This window comes from Heterocephalus glaber, unplaced genomic scaffold (assembly GCF_053883595.1).
Source record: "Heterocephalus glaber isolate CG9 unplaced genomic scaffold, H.glaber_assembly_v1.0 deba00001428, whole genome shotgun sequence".
Taxonomy (NCBI): Eukaryota; Metazoa; Chordata; class Mammalia; order Rodentia; family Bathyergidae; genus Heterocephalus; species Heterocephalus glaber.
In genome coordinates, this window is record NW_028258293.1 from 20944105 (window position 1) to 20966708 (window position 22604).

At 40.4% G+C, this 22604-nt stretch overlaps 1 protein-coding gene across 1 annotated transcript; it reads left to right on the plus strand.

Annotated features, from left to right (window-relative positions):
* The first annotated feature begins 73 nt into the window (after nucleotides 1-73).
* Nrip3 (nuclear receptor interacting protein 3) lies at nucleotides 74-21718 on the plus strand. The gene is made up of 7 exons (XM_004851397.4): nucleotides 74-336; nucleotides 14671-14832; nucleotides 15314-15396; nucleotides 17360-17499; nucleotides 18107-18159; nucleotides 18260-18354; nucleotides 18631-21718. Exons 1-7 carry the CDS (start codon nucleotides 163-165, stop codon nucleotides 18644-18646), a joined length of 723 nt encoding a protein of 240 aa, XP_004851454.1. The 5' UTR covers nucleotides 74-162; the 3' UTR covers nucleotides 18647-21718.
* The last annotated feature ends 886 nt before the right edge of the window (nucleotides 21719-22604 follow it).

Genomic DNA, 22604 nt, shown 5'->3' on the forward strand with positions numbered 1-22604 from the left:
GCTGTGCAGTCCCCGCCCCCTGCGCGCACTGGCTGTTCCATGTGACGTCACGCTCGGCTACAAAAGGCACGGCGCGGTGCGTTTGCGGCGCTGGAGGAGCTCGAGGCTGAGGGCGCTGGAGTCCAGGAGCGACGGGGTCGCTCGGCTGCGCGCGCCTCAGCGATGTTTTACTCAGGCCTCCTCACCGAGGGCAGCCGCAAGGAGACCGACATGAGAGAGGCGGCGTCGCTGCGGCAGCAGCGCCGGATGAAGCAAGCGGTGCAGTTCATCCACAAGGACTCCGCCGACCTGCTGCCCCTGGACGGCCTCAAGAAGCTGGGCTCGTCTAAGGACACGGTGAGCCCCGCGGCTGCGCCCGCCTCGGGGTCCCCGCTGCCTGGTCACCTCAGCGCCGAGCGGCCCCAGCCCGACCCTCGCCGCTTTCACTGAGTCACCGGCAGCTAGCAGATGCTCGGCCGGGAATCCTCTACCCCCAGTATCCTCCCGCCGGGGTTGCTCCCTCCCTCCTCTCCGCCTTCTCCCTCGGGAGGAGGAGACCTAGTCCTGTCCTCTCGACCTCAGTCTCCTTTCTCCTGCTGATTCTTAATTCCGAATTCATTCGGTTCGTGGGATATGAGCCTCGCAGTCAGCCCTATGACCCTGATAGAGGTGACTGGCTACAAATGGGGAGTGAGAAAGAGTGGAAAGGGAGGTTCTTGACAGTCACCATGTCTAGATGACTTGTTAAGTCTACTGTTGCCCTATGCAACCATCTGCTTTTTTGACCTTCCATCCTGAGTGGGGCGAGAGGAGTAGAATGTCCAGGTTCCCTGAACCCCAAACAGCTCTTCATCGTTTTCATCTCTCCTCCTTCTCTAGCCCTGCCCCCAAGGAGTGGGTGGAGGGAGAAAGCCAGGCTGTTCCATCTCATTGACCAGCTAATGTGTTCACGTAGTTGGAGCTGGGGCTAGTGCAGTCTTTCTTCTGGCACCGTTGTTCTTGGCATTAAGTAGAAGCCCAGGACTGACTGGCCCCTGGGTTCAAAGACCATGCTGCCCTCTATCTATAAAATAAGGGTGGATGGTTAAGGATTACCAGGGAACTGCATCGGATTCTCATCCCTCAGTCATTGTAATGGTTCTGGTCCATGTTTAACCTTGTTGTTTTATCTGGACTATTTTTCTTGTACTTTGATGGTTTTCTTGAGTTCATAATCACTTTCTTCATCTGGAGAATAATTTATGAAACATTAATTAAATGTCTTTTACAAATGAAATAAGTGCTCTACATAATCTTTCCAGTATTTTTATATATTGAGCTCTTGGAATGTTTCATTTTGGATATGGTTATTGGCCCTGGTTCACTCCAAGTGCCATTTCTGCCCCAGGATGGCAATGGAGAACAGAGCTTCTGTGTCTGTTTTTTTTGTTTAATTAATGACATATCAATATCAACACCAGATTTTCCCTTTCTACCATTAGTTACTTATTTGCAGGGGAAATCTACTCCAGTTATCTTGCTCTGTTTTTTGAGTTATATTTTCTGCACAAGCCACTGGATAGTTGATTTGATCATGCTAACCCAGAGTGATGAGTGATTGGAATGTATTCCTGTCTCTTCCCTTTTTACCTTTAAAGCAGTCTAGATTAATTTAGCAAACCAGATCCAAGTCTTCTTTCCTTTAGACCAAAATAATTTTAGTTCCTAGAAGCATTAGGAATCAATAAAGGGGGAATTATTGGGAGAAGAATTACAATGTGAACTTTTTTCATGTTGGATTTAAGATAATTGACATTTGGTTGTCCTGCATCATTAAAGACCCCACCCTGCCACCCCCCACACATCAAAGAACTATCTCAGCGTCTTTCCTAGGATTGCTTTTACTATTTCATGCTATGTAAAAAAAAAAAATCCCATTTGCTTTTCTGACTATTCTGTCACAGTTGACCCACCAGGAGCTGACAGCATAGAACATATCATAAGGCGGCAAAGAGGATGCATTCTCCAGAAGTAGGGCATTGCCATACATGTGACACATGATAACTGACTATGAAGCCCTGAACCATGGTTCACACTTTCTGTACCCATTATCCTGGAATTAATTTCCCTCTTTCACTCTTCTCACACCTTTAATGTGCAAGTGATTGCACAGAATAGTCAGAACAGGTCACAGAAACCCGGGCAGGACTAGGAGAGATGCAAGTGCTGGGGTGAGACAACATATTTTAAGCTCTCTTGGAGCTGATTTTGCAGCCTCAGTACAATCTTCCAAGTAATCTTAGAAGTACATTCTTGTCACTCTGCTTTATAAATACATCTGATAGGCTAGACCAATGTTGACTCTATTTTCCCCTCTCTAGAAGTTAAATTTGGAGGGTGTTAGAATTAATTGAATAGTTCATATTTGAAGTAGTTTTACAGGACAGTCTCAACAGAAAGGGGACAGAAAAAGGGAGGGTATGAGGAGAGAAGACAAATTAGCTTTCATGACTGGGGTTTGAGCAGTGTGAAGACAGTGATTTGTTTTTCCTCATCCTAGTAACTATTTGAATTATGCTGCTGGCTTTTCTGAATTATCTACTTTATACTATGCTGCTTCTATAATGTTCCCCTTTCAATACCAGCTTGCTAGCCCTTTTTGGGTTGGCAAAGGGCACCATAGGCAATTCAAGATGGTCATGATCTCTTGGCCCTAGGAAGATGCCTTTGCCCAATCCTTATGTGTGTGGAGTTGGCTGCTACAAAGTCTGTTGTGGAAATTAATCTTATTTCTTTTTTTTCTTGGTACCGGAGATTGAACTCAGGACCTTGCGTTTTCGAGGCAGGAGGCTGAACCACTGAGCTAAATCCCCGGCCCTATTAATCTTATTTCTTATGTCTGGCTCTCTTATTTTTCCTTTCATTGTATTGTTTATTTTGTATTAGATTAAGAACTAAAGCCAGAGAGCTGAGTAATATATTTACTTTTTAATCTTTTAAAAAAAATTTTGTTTTTGTTTTTTTGAGACAAGGTCTCACTATGTAGTTCAGGCTGGCCTTGAACCCACTATGTAGCCCAGGCTGGCCTCAAACTGAAGGTGATCCTCCTCCCTCAGCCTCCCCCATGCTGGGATTACAGGCCTGTGCCACCATGCCTGGGCATTTTTTAAAATAAAATCTTGATGAAGCTTGAGGAAAACATCTTCATTCTTTTTTTTGGTCATTATTTACACATCATGGCTGAGAAGATTTTAATTCATTAAGTTTATTGGTACATTTTAGATACACAATATGATGACATTCATCATTGGGAATTTGTACCTTTACATGATATATCTTGGCTCTTAACATCTTCATTCTTGACATTTTGTCTATTCTAATTTCTCTTATTTCAGCTACTAGGTTCATAAAAGTTTTTCTCATTGTGCTAAAGGCATAATTTTAGAAAATAGTATGTTGTATGTTATCTCTTATATGTGACCTTGTTACTAAACTGTGTCCATTAGGCCATATCCTTGTCTGCAGTAGAGAGAGGGTTTTTCTTCTCTATAACTGATTCTGCATATAGCCAAATGCTTTAGCCAAATTGACTAGAATTAGGAATAGAGACTAAAAAAAGGATGGTAGCAGATAGTAAGGCAAACTGACCATGAAATTCCTGATCTGAAATACCTGATCCAGAGCAGCCTAGGGTGGTGTCCCATGCCACAAGTCTTGGGCCAGAGAACTTAGGAGCCTTAGAAGGGAAGCATGAAAATTTCCTGAACTGCACTGCATCCTAGTTATAACGAACATTGTCTGAAGACTTCCTGTGTTCAGCAGATAGTCTAGGTGGTGCTGGGACTACATAAATAAAAATAAAAGTTTCTCTGACATGGAGTTTATAAGTTAGGGAGAAAGACAGGGAAGATTAGTTAATTTATTACACAGATATCTATTGACCACCTATTACATGTCAAGCAATAATTTGAGTATTGGAGATAAAATAGTGAACCAAAACAGAGATCCCACCCTCATGTAACTTGTATTCTTGTGGGAAGAGGAGAAAAATAAAATTAAGTAAATATATCAGGTAAATAAGCTGGGTGTGGTGGTGCATGGCTGTAATCCTATCACTTGGGAGGCTGAGGCAGGAGGGTCACCATGAGTTCAAGGACAGCCTGGACTACATAGTGAGTTCAACACTGGCCTGAACTACATAGAGAGACCCTGTCTCAAAAAACAGTAATAACCCCGTGTGTGTGTGTGTGTGTGTGTGTGTGTGTGTGTGTGTAATATGTATCAGGTAATAATCAGTATTATGGAGAAAATGAATCTGAGTAAGGGCAGTAGGGAGGACAGTGGCCAGGGTTAGGTGGATAAAGGCTTGCTATGTTTTACAAAATGGTCTGGGAAGGCCTTTCTGATAAAAGAGTGCATTCAAGGGGATAGGAAAAGAAATGAGGGAGCAGAGTATCTATGGAAGGAATATTCTTCTAGGCAGAATGAACAGCAAGTGCAGAGGCCTTGACATCCAGTGTGCTTGATGAGATTGAAAAACTATGAGAGGGCTAGTGCAGCTAGAGTAAAATGAGCAAGGGGAAGGTGACATGCGATAACATCAGACATGTAGACTTAGGGCCTTGTAGTCCATTTTTCAGGCATTTGTCTTCTAATCTGAGACGGGAAACCAGTGAAAGATTTTGAGCAGAGGGCTGACATGACATGACTTACTTTATAAAAAACATTACTCAGGCTACTGTGTGGATTAGATCACAGAAGGGCTAGAAACAGGGAGACTGATTGGGAGATTACTCTACAGTAATCCAGGTGAGAGACCATGGTGCCCCAGAGCAATGTAGTAGTTATGAAGGGAACAAAAAAGATCAAATTCACCTGCTGCGCAAGCTCGAGGACCCGAGTTCGATCCCCGGTACCAAAAATAAAAAAAAAAAAAGATCAAATTCTGAATATATTTTGAAGGTCAAGCTGGCAAATTTAGTTGATGGATTGAATGAAGACTCTGAAAGAAAGAGTAGGTAAGGATTGCCTCAAGGTTTTTGATCTAGCAAGTAGAAGAAACAGTTGTCATTGAAATGGATAACACCACAGGGGGAACAGGCTGGGGATAGGGAATAACAATGAGTTTGATTTTTGAACGTTGAGCTTGGGATGTGGATGTTGGTAAACATTCCACAGGAAGATAAATACCACTACCAGGCACCCTGTGCTCTTTGACAAAAATGTTAGTAAGAGCACAGAAGGGCATTAGGCATTCTTACTCTGGCCTGGTATGATAAGGGTGGAGACCAACAGCTTCACCATTCCCTGTGAGCAGCGGGCTGTGAGGTGGAATGGAGAGAATGCTGCCTCCATGGTGTGTGTGTGCTCTGTAGAACCTCAGAGTAAGAATTTTACCAGTTATCTTCTCCACCCATATGTGAATCCTTTCTAACAAAAATGCAGTCTCTGTGTTTAGCTGACAAACCTCCATTTCAGACTAATCCACAAAGCAGATAACAATCAAGAATAAGGCTGCTTTCTTTGAAATGACATGTCCATTGGATCATGGAACAAAGGCAAAGAAACAGAACGCAGAGGACCTGGGGCACTGTGACAGCCTGCCTCAGGTAGACTCCCATATGTTTTCAAACAACTGCAAACCCAAGGACAGTTTGTCTGTTCCCAAAGGGTAGAATGGGTCACATGTTGGGTATTCAGCTAGTAAGAAAGACAAGGCACAGATAGCAGTGCCCTTTTAGATTTACAAGGTCATAGATAGATAGATAGATAGATAGATAGATAAATAGATATTGGGCTTGAATCCGAAGACTGTGTTTGTGTATAGCTGATACATGAGAACTAAAATTGAATAGGATTTCAGACCCTTTTAGGGGGAAAAAAGTGAATGGTATGCAGCTTCAATTCTGGCCTATGCATGAGAATTTAAAATTCATATATACATATATATATATATAACATATATATATATATATATAACATTTGAGTGTTTATATCTGACATGGTGTTAAATGCTTTATATAGATCATTTCACTTAATTCTGACAAAAGCATTATGAGATACTTACTAACTTGAAATCAGTTCTGTCTGACTTCAAAGGAAGTGCTCTTAAATACTACTCTCAGTCAGGGTTTAGAAAAACTTTCTGTAAGGATAAGATAGCAAATATTTTCAGCTTCATAGGCTGGACTATTCATCTCATCTATTTATCTCTGCTCTTATAGTGCAAAATCAGACATGGATACTAAGAAAATGGGGTTGGTTGTGGTCTAATAAACCCTTTTTTTTTTTTTTTTTTTTTGCAGTGCTGGGAATTGAACCCAGGGTGTTGTGCATACTAGGCAAGCGCTCTACTACTACTAAGCTGCATCCCCAGCCTATCCACCTTTTTGAGATAAGGTCTCGTGAAGCCGCCCAAGCTAGGCTTGAACTTGTAATCTGCCTCCCTCAGCATCCCAAGTAGCTGGGATTAGGTGTGCTATAAAACATATAAAAGATAGGTAACAGGATGCATTTGCCAAGTGAGACATATCTGCTGACCCCTGTTCTACCTATCTTTAGTTATGGATGTATTGCTAACTAGAGATCTTGGATTTCTCTTGGGGGAGTAAATGCTACAAAGAAAGCAGATCTCTGTAATTTCCCCTGTTTTTCAATCTGGTCTGCTTTGTGGACCCCAGAAATCCATTTGTTTCTGTCTGGGTTCAGTATGGCATGGGTAAAGGGATTGAAAAAGTGGCTTTAGAAATTCTTGCTCAAATTGTGATTCTGTGGCACCTTTAAGGGTAGTCTGTCTCCTCTTACCTCATTTGTTTTCCTACTCTACAGCTGGGTTGAAGAGATGTTTAAGCAACATGAGTGGCAGAATGAGGAACATCAGCTACTTTCTCCCAGAATACAGCACTCCCCACAGTGCCCTATTCCTTTAGAAGTTCTTGACAGTGATGGTAAGAGCACATTTGAACTTGCCTGGTTAGGGTCAAGAAATAGAGAACCAGGAAGTCTTTGTATTAGTAGCTGACGTGTTGAGGTTTAGCATAAAGTGGAATCCATGTCAGGAAGATGACTTGAGAATTATGTCCTAAAGGCCACTGGGGCACCTGCAGCATCCACCTAGCTAATTAGTACTATGTATTTTTTTAAATTTTTATTTTTTGTGGTACTGGGGATTGAACCCAGAGCACTGTACTGAGGTACATCACCATCCCTGTTTTATTTTTTATTTTGAGACACAGTCTTGCTAAGTTGCCCAGCCTGGGATCAAACTTACAGTCCTTCAACTTCAGCCTTCCAAAGTGCTGGGATTAAAGGCACACATTATTACACCTGGTTTTTAGTGTGAATCTTAAAGGACTTGAGGACGGCTGTTGGAGAGTCACTATTTCAATAAACATAGATGTAAACCACCTAAGCACATTTATAAAGCAACAGTCAAGGATTCAGAATATAAATAATGTAAAATATTTAATATATGAAATAAAAAAAGAGAAATAATATAGAATAGTTGAAGGGATTATGAAAGTAAGAACTAGACAGTCAAGAAATCAGGCAGTCTTTTTTTGTGTGTGTGCTACTGGGGATCGAACTCAGGACCTTGCACTTGTGAGGCAGGCTCAGTGCCACTGAGCTAAATCCCTGGCCCCAGACGTTTTTGAAGAAGAAAGGGCTCAAGATTTGTTCATTCAGTATTGTGTTGAGAGCTGGGAATATAGCTGAGATCAAGACAGCCAAGGTCTTTGCTGTTGCAAAATTAACATTCTGGTGAGAAGAATGAAATAGAAAACAAATAAAATAATTCTAGATTTATAATTATTATGAAAGAAATATGGGATATGGGATATGTTACTAATAAAAGAGCTAAGAGTACCTAGTTTAAATAGTGTGGTCAGGGAAGTTGTGTCCGAGCACGGAAGGTGTCAGGAAGGTGTCTGAGCTGAGATCTGGAAGATAAGAGTGAGCTAACTATTTTAAGTGTTGGAAAACATTTCCAGCAGAGGGGACAACAAGTACAAAGGGTTTGGAATGGGAAAAGGTTTTTGAGCGAGGACACAAGTGAAGATGGAGCTGAATAAATGAAGTAGAGAACAATATATGTGTAGAAGTTGAAGTGAGTAGCAGTGGCCCCATGGTGCAGATCCTTGTAGACCATGACAGAAGTTAGAATTTTGTCTGAAGAACAATAGAAAGCCATTGAAGAGTTTGGAGTAAGGGAGTGTAAGATCTGACTTGTATTTTTAAAAACCTACTCTGGTTCTGTAGAGAATGTGTTGGAAAAAGGTAAAAGAAAAGACAGAAGACAAGTTAGGAGGCTGTTACAGCACAGATTAAAAAAATGATGGTGGCTTGGTTAGATTGGAGGTAATGGTGATGGAGAGTAGTGGATTGACCCCAAATATATTTTAGAGAAAGCACCAACAGTCTTGGGGCGGAAGTTTAGGAAAATAAAAGAACCAGTCATTGTCATCTACTAACTTTGCAGAAAGGAAGTACCCAGAATGTTAAAACTGAACAACAGTTGGCACTCAAACATTTTTTTTTTTTTCCGGTGCCGAGGATCGAACTCGGGTCCTTGTGCTTGCGCAGCAGGCGGCAAAACCACTGAGCTAAATCCCCGGCCTCAAAGGTCTTTTAATACTCTTGAAGAAAGCAAGGCTTAGAGAAAAGTAATGCTCAGGGAGATTAGTGATTTGCTCAAGGTAATATATGTGACAGGTGGTAATTTGCCGAAAGAAAGCCATGGAGGAATAATTAAGCATATGAGATTTGGAAGGAGGATGAGTGGTAGTTAGTGGATGATCTTGAATGCTAAATTGAGGATTTTTGTTCAACACAACTGGCAAGAGAACCACTGTAGAGGAAGGGAGGCATTAAATTTTTCACGATTACAGATGCTGAAATTTAGCAGGAAGAGAAGAAATGAAGAGGACCATAGGAGGTGTTAAGGAGGCTGAATGTCACACACCGATGTAGGGCATGAGGGAGAAGTGCCCATTTTATGCAAATAGTCAATAGGACAAGTTAAATTGAAGTGCTTATGGACTGTCTAAATAGAGAAGTTCAAAAAGACAGTTGGATCTATGGGTCTAAAACTCAAGAATAAGATCTAAACTTGAGATAGAGTCATCATCATAAAGGCAACAAAAGTGGATAAAATTGCCCTGGGACCATATGTAGAGTAAGAAAAAGACAAAAAATAGAACAATGAAGGACACTGACTTTTTAAAAGATAAACAAAGGAACCAGGTATGGTGGCACATGCCTGTGGTTTTAGGAGTTAGTAGAAGAGAGCTTCAAGAAAAATGGGCTGTTGAGTTTATGGCAGCATTGTTTGCAAGAACAAACCAGAATTCTAAATTTCCATTAGTAGTTCAATCATTAAATCAAGGAATATTTATAAAACAGACTCACATATCTATAAAGGATATGCTGCTTTATAAAATGCAGAGGGTAGGGCAAGTGTGAGAAATAGGTGCTAAGCTAGTTATACGGTAATGTAGCATTTTAGGTGTCTAAATTACATTGTGTGCACATATGTGTCTACACACATGTGTGCGTACACGTGCACTTTAGTTTTTGCATGATCTGGCAGACACTGTTGGTTGTCCAACTTATCGCCCATTCTCAGCCCTTTTCTTTTCCTTTTTTTTGGTACCGGGGATCAAACTTGGGACCTTGCGCTTGGGAGGCAGGCGCCGGAACCACTGAGCTAAATCCCTGGCCTCTCAGCCCTTTTCTGTCTGCCTGACTCCTCTTTATAGAGATTAGGAAAGCTAAATTGTGTCCCAGGGTCTCTCTTGCAGCAAGGAATGGCCATGTGAATAAAAAATACAGGCAAAAATACCACTGAGAGAACTTCAGGGAAAGTTTTTGCTTTGGTGATAAAAGGAATAGTAGCACTAATGTACTGTAGTTCCTTCCTCTTTCCTCATTTCTTGAATATGGATGTAATTTCTTCAGCTGGGGAACCCGTCTTATGACTATGAGGGTATAGCAAGGGAATTACAAAGACAGCAGCCCTGAAGTTGTTAATGTGCTGAGTTAAGGTCAGCAATGCCTACCTCCAGACTTCTTATTATGTGAAAAAAAAATAACCTCCGTTTAAACCACTATAATCTGGCTTTCCTTGGGACTGAACTCCTGCCTGTTTTATGGGACATATATTTTTATTTTTATTTTAAAATTCACGTATATAATTTAAAACTTAAATGTAAAGCCATTGCTTGTGTTGGGGATAACCATGTTTCTAAGTAAATGATGATACTGCTACTTCTTGATTTATTGATTTACAATTATCTATTGGTTTTGCTAAAAGGGAGAAAATTTTCATTCTTTTACACCTTCCTATCACATCCCTTCTTCTATTAATATTTTTCTAAATAATTGTTTTGGGTCAAATCTGTATTTACTGCTTATTTATTATGACTGTTCATATTATATACAGCTGAGGCAAATATACTATGATTGTTTCTTTTCTTATATAAATATTTGTTTTTCTCAAAATTAATTTCCTTGGGCTATTTGTACTTAATTTTCAATGTTAAATTTAAATCTCCTGTAAGAACCTTAAAAATATAGGTAATCTAGTAAGTTCATTTTTTTCTTAGAGACATCCTTTATTTTGTTTTGAACTGGCTGCTCATGAGGCTGGACAGACAACCTATATCCTGGACTTTTCCTTCAATACTATTCTCAGAATTTCCTTTGTCTTTCTTCTCTATTGGATCCTTTACTTCTTAGAGCCCATACTTTTCTATTTTTTGGTTTGTTTCCCTCACTTTTTTGGAGCGTCTTTCAGTAGCTTCTTGAGGATGTACCGGAAATATCTTTGTTAAATCTTGATGTAGATATTATGTACTCTCAGATTTTTGAAAATACAATTCCGTTGTCTTTTAGCATCCATTGTTTCTATTGAGTAGTGCTGTAACATTCTGATTCCTAAGTCTTTGTGTTTGGATTATCCTTTTCTTTTTGGAATCTTTTTCACTTGTGTTTCCCACAGAGACGTGAAATCTGGATGTGGATCTTTTCTCCTTCATTATTGTAGGCTCTGTGTGAGCCCTTTCAATCTTTAAACTCATGTCCTTAAGTTCTTAAGTATGAAACTCTACAGTACTAGCTGCTGTAGAAATCTGAAAGCCCAGACAAACTATCAAATAGTCTTTTGATTTACTCTGAGAAAAAGAGTAAACTTTTAGTGTGTTTCCCAGTTGTCTGAGTCAAATAGGAGTCTTATGCAGGCTTTAAACTATTTCCAAACCTAATACCACCCTCTGACTGTACAAGTTCCAGTAAACTGTAACCCTTCAGACTTTTCTGCATATATATATATATAATATATATGATATGATATATATATGATTCAAACAATATATATATTCAAACATCATTGTTTTTCTTAAGTAATAGTACAGTCAGCCCTCAGTATCTATGGGTTCTGTATCTATAGATGCAACCAATAGTGGAATAAAAATACTTGAAAAAAAGTGTGCCTGTACCGAACACATACTTTTTCTTGTCATTATTCCCTAAACAATACAGTATAACAATTACTTCCATAGCATTTACAGTGTATTAGGTATCATAATCCAGCAATGATTTAAAGTATAGGGGAGGATGTGGGTAAATATGACGTTTTATTTAAGGAAGTTGAGTATCCTTGGATTTTTGGTGACTATACCAGTGAAAAACTCAGCAAGACAGCCCTCTTCCATGCAGTCATTTATGGATCCAGGGTTACAATGGTACTTTTGTCTTTAACATGTGGCCTCTAAGAAAAAGGTTATCCTAGGTTTCCACTCCAGCCAGCCAGTAGGGGAAAAGAATATAGAGAAGTATGCTGAAAAGAGTTTTATGAGCCAGTCCTGGAAGCGGAACGTGTCACTTCTCAAATCCCATCCTCTGGAACTTATGCCTAACTGCAAAAAAGAAAACATAATCCGGGTATCTGCTTGGGAGGAGGATGAGAAGGATTTTAATGAGCAGCTGGCAGTCTCTGTCACTTCAGCATTTTCTGAAGTAAAATGATGTGAGCGCTCAGCTTTCGCTAGACTGGGTCAATTACTGTTTTTCTGTCAGCTGTTCAGATCCCAGAATTTTGTCAACATCTAATATATTTTTTTCTTGTTTCCCTAACTGTTATTTTTGTATTTGTGGGTTTGGGCTTTTCTTATTCCTTTAACTATCATTTTTGTGAAATTCTGGTGGGAGCATAGGTAAAACTTGTGGGTATAATGAAATGGGCAAAGAAAAACATCTCTGAGGTTCATATGGGTTTGTTGGCTGTGAATTTTCTATCCCCGAATACTTTTTGGAAATATGAAAGTTATGAGAGTGAGTGAAAACAACTGTAAGTACTGACATAGAAAAATGCCTTTCATATATTAAATAAAAATAGAACATTTCAGAAGTGTGATAGTATGATCTGACATTTGGATATTTTATAAAGTTGTGTTTTGGAAGGACATACTTCAAAATTATTTATAAGGGTTAGGACTTATATATTTATAAGGGTTCTGTATATTTATAGGGGTTGGGAGATCTTGGGGAGGTTTTCATCTTCAGTTTTATATACTTCAGTGATATTTGAATATTTTACATTTACCATGTGTTTGTGCTAAAAGCATACTAACTTTTGTCACCAAAGAAAAGAACAAATAAAGGAAAAGTCAAGCAAGGCCAAATGCTTGAGAGAAGTTAAATAAAATTAGGGCTGAAAAATGTCTACTGAATTTGGGAATTAGGAGATTATTATTGGTGTTGTGGGGTCAGAAGTGATCTCAGTGAAGAATATAGAGTATCAGGAAGTAGACATAGTTTAGGGGTTTTTTTTTAAAGACTATTACAGTGATTAGAGGATCATGAGAGTTAAGGAGGCAGGATCTGAAGTTTCATGGGTGAATTTTCTCCCCCATAGCTGGTGGAGGAAGGATCCAGGAGAAAGGGAGGAATACAGAAGGAGTATTACTTCAAGGAGAATAATTTCAGAACTTTCCTCATTTATCTATTGATGACTTAACTCCTTTGAAAGGGTAAGAATAACTAGGTAAATTTGTGTTCACCAGAACCAATGTGGTAGAGCCCCAAGCTTCAGGTGAGAGGTCATTGATTAGGCGGCCTTGGAGCCACTTTCAATCCTCACTTCTACACATCCAATTTATCTGAGTTGATTTTGCTAAGCATGAACTCAACAGAAACAAATACCCTGTTTCAGTACCTTCGATATGGCTTGATCTAGGAATCCAGGCTTATTAGAGAGATTAGAATGGAAAACTTTTTTTTCTTTTGAGGAGCAAAGCATTCTCTCACTATTGCATCACAAAATCTGACAGAGTTAGCACTCCCTATAATCCCTTATCAAGCTAAGAAGTTCTCATTTTCTTTAAAAGTGTCTCTCCCTTTCCTTTCCCAAAGAATTTAATTTAGGACTTTTTTTTTCCCCATGAATCAGTATTCTGGGAATCCATTTCTTCAACTAACCAGGGCTGAAATGAGTCACAGCTCTGACTCCATCCTTCCTTAGAAATCTGTGACAGATAATGAAGACCACGAATGCTACCACCTTCCCCAGACACATTCTAGGCCCTGGGCTTCTGAGAATGACTCCCTTCCCCCTAGAATTAGAGAAGGAATATGGTAACCTTGAGGCTAACCTCTATCCTTTCAGGGATTTTAAATGTTACTGTAAAATTGGCATGGATGGTTGTATATAGAAATTTTTTTTTTTTTTTTTGGTACCGGGGATTGAACTCAGGACCTTGCACATGCAAGACAGGCGGGGGAACCACTGAGCTAAATCCCCGGCCCTGTATATACAAGTTTCTCAGGTCAAATGACTTCTTATCAAAAGATATCTTAAACTTTCTGGAGACCACCAACTAGTAATGGTGGAGCATGAATATATCTGCACAAGAAACTCTCCTAAGCTCTATCAAAGAGCAGACTTGAACTTACACCCCTCATTCTGCTTCCTAATGTTAAGTATCCTGGCATATATAATCTTCTGATTCTTGGGCAATGTCTGTCTGTATACCCCCCCACTTTTTGCCCTATTAAAGGGATGGAGGAAATGGATGACAATATAGGACAAGAGGATGTCAGTGAAGATGATTTCTGTGGTTCTACCAAGTTACAAAGTATGTTAAGAGGCTTGCTCAGCAGGTATGAATTTTCCCACCCCGTGTGCCCTATGGGTGATTCAACTCACAGTACAGCCAGGCCACTAAGACATCTACAGACTAGGTATAAAAGATAAGACCGTAAAGGAGTGACTTGTCATAAAAGTAAGCAGAGCTTCTGAATACCAGTGCTAAGTTTCTGTAACTTCTGGGAATAAACTGCCACTTCTACAGATTTATAGTCACTTGGAAGATCCAGAGATCACTTATTTCAGACTAAAGCCACTTTTCCTCTGAAATTCCTTTACAAGGAGAGGGAAGGCAGCAGGCAGCATCAACAGCATCTGCCAGTTCTGCTGAACTAACCCTATCCCCATTTCCCCAGTTTTATACCTTGCTCTTTCATTCATTCAGGGTGGCCTATTGCAAATTGGTTTATAGTACCTGGCTGACAATATTAATGAAGGAAAAATAAATAAATAAGCAAAGATAGAGTTCAATTTCATGAGGCTCCTTCATTATTTCTGTGATACTTGGGGGACAATGGGAGAATGGGGAAGTGGCCCGTCACTAAGAAGCCTGTTTTATATTCTTCAAGCAACCTCATAACATTCTGCAGAGGCGCCTCATGGAAACCAACCTGTCTAAGCTCCGAAGCAGTCGTGTTCCTTGGGCCTCCAAGACCAACAAACTCAACCAGGCTAAGTCTGAAGGACTAAAGAAGTCTGAGGATGATGACATGATTTTGGTTTCTTGCCAGGTAATGTTCAGAGAATAGCTTTTCCAGGGTTCTCTGGAAAGTAGGTTTTGGGCCCCTTTGTGATGAATAATAGGCTCTATCCTCCAAACTTTATAGATTGTAAGTCTTATGGAATTTATAAGTGAATTTTCAAGAGGACACTCCATGCAACACTGTACGTGTATGCAATGTTTGTATACATGTCCATCTTTATGAGAAGGACGAAGGCTTTCCTTAGATTTACAAAGGGGAATGTGATTTTTTAAAAGATTAATAGCTACTTGGTGTATAGAATGAAACACCAGAAGTCCTTTGGAATGTTTTGTTAGCCTTGGATTCAGCAGGAAACAGAACTAGTGGCAGATTTAGCAGTGGACACCATCAACCCATAGTGGGAGGATGCTCTCCAACCCTTTCATTTGACATCTGCTGCTTGCTTTCCACATCTCCCTTCCCTTTTACTTCTCTGCCTCCTACTGAACAGTATGCTTCAATCCCACAGTGTGCTGGAAAGGATGTGAAAGCCTTGGTTGACACAGGCTGTCAATATAATCTCATATCCTCAGCCTGTGTGGACAGATTGGGGTAAGTTGCCACTTGTGATGTGTGGAAGTCAGGTGTGAATGGACTTTTTCATTGAATCTCTTTTGAAACTAGAGATGGTGAGGGTCTCCACAGAAGCAAAAAGAGAAATATTCAGATCTCAGCTGGAACTGAGTCCTTAGCATACAAGAAAGTGGTAGGCTATCAGGCGACTGGGAGAGATCAGTAAGCTGGAAAGCACTGGGCTTTCTGTTAACTCCTCTTAGGTTATGAGCAGAGACATCTGGATTCTGGAATGAAAGCGTATGACACTGCTGGTTGCATGTATGCCCTGCCTTGGCCCACAAGACACAGATTAGAAATAAGTGCCCCATTGTTTTGCCTCAAATGAGTAAAAGTGGGGATATGGTTGGCGCTAGTTTTCTCAGGTCCCTTCTGGAGGATACACTGCCTGTCCCCAAGAACCATTAGTGAGAACTGAGAAAAGGCTGCTCTTGCTATTCTCAGGGGGTGATTAACTGGGAATTTCGTAGTTCTTTTCCTCTCTGTGAAGAGCAGATAACATCAGATCTTCTTGTTGCCTGTGCTGGGGATGGAGTGTGAGGCAGACATCTGGTATATTGAATGTCTTCAGTTCTTTAATAGCTGGAATTAGGTTCTCCCTCTTTTAATCAGAAAGCCATTCTGGGTCTTATCTCCTTTTCATTCAGCCTCTACTTTTTTTTCTCAGCCTCTACTTTTATTTCTTTCCTTCTTTCTACTCTTTCCTCTAAAGTATCAGATGGACTCTGAGGTTTAGCCAGGAATCAGTGTGATCAATCCATATTACTTTTCATTATCTCCAGTCCCAAGTACAATAAATCATTCCCCTGGCCCAAATCTCTGTAATGCAGTAATCATCAAGACAGACACAGTGGCCATTCTGAGCTATAGTCAAGATATCCATATTCTTATGTAGGGCTTACACAGAGCTTCATTTGTATAATCAGTGTGCCTACCGCATGATGTATTCCTTCTGTGCCACTCTGTCCTCTACCCTGTACCCCTCACCATCCCTGTGACTAAAATTTTTTCTGGGGTTTTGTGCGTTGCTCTTTAGGGTAGGGATAGGGGAGTCCAGGACTCAAATGTTCTTGGGGGAAGAATCCTGAGCTTTTATGTGGTGCAGAAATGAGGTATGGGGTTCCAGAAAAGCCTAATAATGTCCTGATGCATAATTAGACAGCAGACTGCCATGATTCCAAGGGAATTAATCATCATCTGTAAAACTGCAATTATTTTTCTTTTGGATGCGCTGTAACGCCAAAAGAGAGGAAATGGAAGAAAGCAGAAGTATTGGCACAGAAGGTTCATAATTAAGTACTTATCCACCAACCCATAATATCCTGAGTGCTAACTATTCCAATCAGCTTATGTAACTATGTGAAATCTTGGTGCTATTCCTTTCCTTCCTCTCCTGTATAGACAAGTCAAATCAATAAAAACTTTCTCCATAATATTCCTTGCTGATACCAATATCAGTGCACTTTCCAAATATGTCCTTGCCACCACTAAACTGATGAGGATAGATTAAAATATAAAGGAGAAGGAGAAATTAGACATTGAACAAAGCATTTTCTAAAATTAGGGTTAACCTCCCCTCTCTGGTAGCTATTACCCACAGTTGGATAAAAGGACATGTTAACCAAACTGTCTCACACATAGGTAGGGATGCTATGGTGTAGCATAGGATAGAACTCTCTCAGTGTATCTACTCCCCTCCTTTATCAATGCAGGTAGTGACATAAACTATTTGAAAATAGGAAATAAGTCTTTTCTTTTTACTATCTCCCTGGCATGTTTAGGACAGAGTACTGAAACAAGTATAGGCTGCCTAGCTCTTTTTTGGTGTATTAGTCCCAGGAAATCCCTAGAGAATTCCAGTCCTGGATCAGAAGGCAGGTATTGCCAGATTCTATGAGAAACCTCTGCCAACGGGATTCCGGTACCCTTCTCTCTGATGCAGACTCAAGGAGCTTGTTAAATCTCACAAGTATGAAGGAGAAAAGTTTTCTCTGCCCCGGCATCTTAAGGTAGTGGGTCAGATTGAGCATCTAGTGATCACCCTGGGCTCCTTCCGCCTGGACTGTCCAGCAGCTGTGGTTGGTGAGTAAAATTGAAGACTGGACTTAAAAACCCTAACATAAACCCTCATGAGATCTTGTGCCTGTAAATATTGACCTCTTAAAAATCCCAGGTTCCCATTTTCCCGTGCTATAGAAGTTGTCCCAATTTTGCCTTCCAAAATATCAGATGGGCCCATAGCTGCATCCAAGGAATGCTGAGAATCAATCAGAAAATCAAGTATGGGAGTCAAATTTAAAAATTCATGAAACAAGAAAACAAACACAAACTTGTGTGCAGGCAAAAATATCCCCTGAACTAGTTAGTAGCAGAGGACAGTATCCTCATATGCCTTTCATGATTCCCTTGATAACTTCCAACACACCTCCTACACTTCACATACATTTTATACTACATTAAATTCTTCATTTTTGACTTAAATACCTCTGTTCTTTACAGTGAAAAAAAACCTTCTGTTTGAATCTTGATTCCATCACTTTTTAACTATATGATATAATTACTTAATAACAAATGTTCAATTGTTGTTTATTGGCTGGGTGGATTGCTGGATGGTAGATGGATGGAATGGACTAAGGGAGATCAGGTTGACATCAAGGAAATGGCTAAATCTTAATCTTGTTTTTATTAGAGGACAATGAGAAAAACTTGTCTCTTGGTCTCCAGACTCTCCGATCCCTGAAGGTAGGATTGGCTCCACTCTCCCTTTGATACTTCCTTTCTGAGACAGGGATCCTCTCACATGGGGAACCCATAGTGAGTAGTGATTCTCTTTTGTTTTTAGTGTATCATAAACTTGGATAAGCACCGACTGATCATGGGGAAGACTGATAAGGAAGAGATCCCTTTTGTGGAGACCGTTTCTTTGAATGAAGACAAGTGAGTGCCCAGATTGGTCAGGTGAAATCAATCCATTTGACATGACTTGGGGGGTTCTCAGAGAGTATGTGGGTTTTATCCTGTCTTTGGCTTTCAGTCATACCACCAATCTATCCCTGCCTGCTCTGAGTTCATCATTCCATCATTCAGAGTGAGCAGTAATGATACCACACAGAGCAGTAGGGGAAATAAGCAGCTTTTAAACCAATGCTTTGCTTGTCTTCAGCCTAAGTCCTTGAATTTGGTGTCATTTCTTCTGTTTCTTTTTCATTGCAGCACTTCAGAAGCATAACTGCACCCAGCAGGATGTCTGCATGTGTGCACACACCAGGGTGACAGATTGAGATGGTTCTGAACCAAATGCGTAGCAACTTGCTGTGGACCAAGTCCTTCCTTCCAATAGATGCTCCAGGGGCTCCTTCTCCCCTAGACCTCTCTAGACTATAGTTTGTGCTTAGAGATCTTGTCTGGTTACAGCCATTGTTTTTTACTCCTTTGATCACTTAATTTAATAGATCCTTTTTGACACTGCCAGGTCTCACTTGTGGCCTATTTCTCTGCTTCTTTCAAAAATTTGCTTTTATTAGTCAAGTAAACAGGCTGCCAGGTTCTATTTCTTCATAGATACACTGCTTCTTTTCCTATAGCTAAATATATAATAAATAGGAACCTGACTTACCTTCTTTCAGCTGTTTCAAAGAGGTGTAGGAAACCTTTGTCTTGGAATTAGACTCTCTGCTGATTAATTCATTGATTTCTCAGGTATGAACTGATCTAAAAGAGCCTAGAGTGGTTGCCTACTCCAAACACTTCATTTAAAGGTCCAGAGAGGCAAGTGAATTGTTTAAACTCATATATTACATCAGTGACAAGAGGGACCTAAAACTCAGACCTGATTTCCAAGCCAGGGCTCTTGTGCTGCCTCATTTGTTTTCAAGCCTTAACAGGAAGACAAAGGAGTAAGAGTGTGTGAAAAGGGCAGGGTAGGGGAAGAGTGTGTTTCGGAGACAGATGCCAGGAGGATCTGAATAGACTGCCTTCCTGGGTGCCAAGCCCACCAAAAGTACCCTACCCAAACTGTTACATTTAGGGCCTTCTTTTGGCACTAAAACCTGAGGGTACAGAGATGAAGTGAGGTAGTCTTTCACTGTGAACTTCTTGGAGAGGAGGAAGGGGAGGAGATCACAGACAGATGAATATTAATCCCTGTCTGAGACACATCACTGATGCCTTTAGTAAATAATCTAGGCATTACTGTGAGACACTGATTACCACCAAGATCCAGTCAGTTTTTCAACCCAGCCTGTTAGGTATCTGAAAGAGACTCAAGTATCTGGAAATAGGGGTAGAGAAAGAAAATGAAAAAACCCACAGCAGGGTTAGAATAGAAGGGAGAAGACTGAGTAGAGTAATTGATGGTGAGGCCTACCTGGGGAAAGCTTTCTGGAATGGAGGCACAGAGTGAAGCTTCCAGGCAGGGAACTGAGGATTGGGAAATTCCTCAGCTTTGTTCAGATGCAGGGAAGCTGGTAGTATTAAGAACAACCTTTTATAACTGGGCAGTATTGCCTGACCCTCTCGAAGGGTTGGGGAAATCCTGGGAGTGTTTTTAAGCTTTTTTGTTGTTGTTGTTGTTTCTTCAGGTGTCAGTTTAGGCACACTAGGACAGTGGACCCTTGACTTACAAACTATCAGTTCACATCTGGATATTTACCTGGGTACATACTATACATAACGAGGCGGCTGAATCTTCCAAGTTGTTCATATGTCAGGCCAGTCATAACTTGAGGGTACCTGTAATAGAATCTCCCATTCAGTTCAGTCATAAAAGTGTTTGGACAAGTCAGAAAAATACCCAGCTGTATTCCTTTAAGATAGTCCCAGGTCTACACTTGGTTCATAGCTATAGTTTGCAGGGTGTTTAATGGATCCCACTTTGAACCTTGCCATGTACCACCAACTATCTTGTCCATTCATTGTTCAGTTACTGCCAAACATTCTTCAGTTACCAAACATTTCTTTGAACCCTGAATTTGGCCTCACAGAAGCTCCTAAAAACTGGGAATTTGGCGACCCCCATTTGAACAATCAGGCAGTCAGTTGTCACTGGGTCTTTCCACAGGCTCCTTTCCTATCAGCCTCAATAAAGGTAGCAAAACAAAAACCTAAGCAAGGCTACCCACAGTAGGGGAGGCAACACCTGAAGCTCGGCAGAAGTGATCCTAGGATTGCCAGCTTTCAGCCTGCCTCCAGCTACACCCCATTTCCTTACCTAGGAGGACTTACTCCTTTCCACCAAGGCCTCTCTACACTTCTCCCCTACCTATCATGTCAGCACTTTGGCCTGGTTCTTATCCTAGGATGGCGCTAGAATTCTTCACCCCTCTTCCCTCCTTGAAAGCCTTGACTCTTGGCCACAAGTGAGACATGTTGAAGTTTCCTTCTGGTTTATCCTTATTTGATTACCTGTGGACTAAGTGAGGCCAGGAACTCTTAGGTTCTGGAAAGATGCACCTGAGCCTGGCCCTTTGCATTCAGGATTATGTGGCATCATAAGGATGATCAGATGGTCCTTAGTGATCCTTCTGGTCTCAGAAAATCAGCTAGTGATTTTCCAGTTTGAGAATAAAAACAGCTAAGATGAAGTGGGCTTAGGATATCATAATTTCAATATATTCAAATCACTTGAAATTCTCTAACCAAATAATTATGTTTTAAACCCTAGGCTTGATAGAGCACTTTAAAATGTCCAAAGATAATTACAAGAGATTCATTAACCTTCTTCAGATGTTGCCAAATTGACTACTTTGATAGCCTCCATCTTCCCAGTGTTCTACTTTTGGGGGCTGGCAAGGCAAAAAGCTGAGGTCACTTCTTCCCAGAGTCTTAGAAAATTCTTGTGCCTCAGAGTATGGGAGAAAGAATGTGTTATCCAGGTCACTGTTTTCAGGAATGATACCACCAAGAAGTACCAGACCTATCTAATTCCTTATTAGATGCCCACCTCAAGTACAGGAAGTTTGAAAAATATTTTTATTGTTTGGTATTTCTATGCCTGACTCATTTGAGGAATGAGTATTTTCTGACTTTTCTATTTCCTTGCCCTGCACAGACCCCACCTGGTATGATTTTCTATTTCTTAGCTCAGATTGTCCATCATATAGATTACCCGGTACATCAGCTGCCCTCATATTTGTGTAATAGAAATATCTTTCTAGGCTGGGGACATGGAGGAGATGAACTGGATTCCTCCTTCCTTCTGTTGCCAGGCCTCTCTGCAAGGGCACGTTATCTGCTCAATGTTTATGGTTGTGTTGGGATTATTTGTGAGACTGATATAAAATAAAGTGAAATCTCCCCTCTGTGTGCTTGTCTGACAGTGTCTGTGTCAGGGCCTAACCTGGAAGGTGGGGGAGCCCAGGCCCAGCCTAATTGCATCTTGTTTCTCTCTTAGGGTCTTCTGAACACAAGGCTTTGTGGTTTTTGGTTCCTTCACTGCTACTGGTCCTTCAGCTCCCTCTTAAGGCAGATTAGTGAACCTCACTCAGTTTGGGTTTGTCGCATAATAGTACTTAACTTAGTGTCAAATGAAATAAGCCATATAAAGTGGCTAACATATCATTGTCACACAAAGCTTTATATATGAGAATGGTCTTACAGTGGGTCAATCAGTAGTACGGGAGAGAACACTTCTAGGAAAGCAAATATTTAGTTCAATAGGACAGGTTTGGGAAGGAAAAGAGTTGAATTAACTTTAATATATAGTTAAACCCGTGGTCCAAATGGCATTCCAAGTAAATGCATTTTTACAAGTGATAGAAACTTACCATTTAAGTATTAATATTTAAACCGTGGTTAAACAGTCAACAACCAACGTGCTTCAACTCTGAACGATAGTTATCACAACCTAGAATTATGTTTGACTACTCAAAGGATGCTGCTGTTCTACCTTAAAAGGTTTTCTGGTGTATTTTTTCAAATTATGAAAAATGTCAAAAAGTTTACCTGACCTGACTCTTCAACAAGTAACAGTATATATATATATATATATATATATATATATATATTTTTTTTTTTTTTGTACCGGGGATCGAACTCGGGTCCTTGTGCTTGCGGGGCAGGTGGCAGAACCACTGAGCTAAATCCCCAGCCCCTAGAATCTGTATTTTTAATAGTTTCAGAAGAACAAAAAACAAGTTCTAATTAACTGTGTTCTTGGAGACCTTTTTATTCAGTGTGGTATAGGGTGG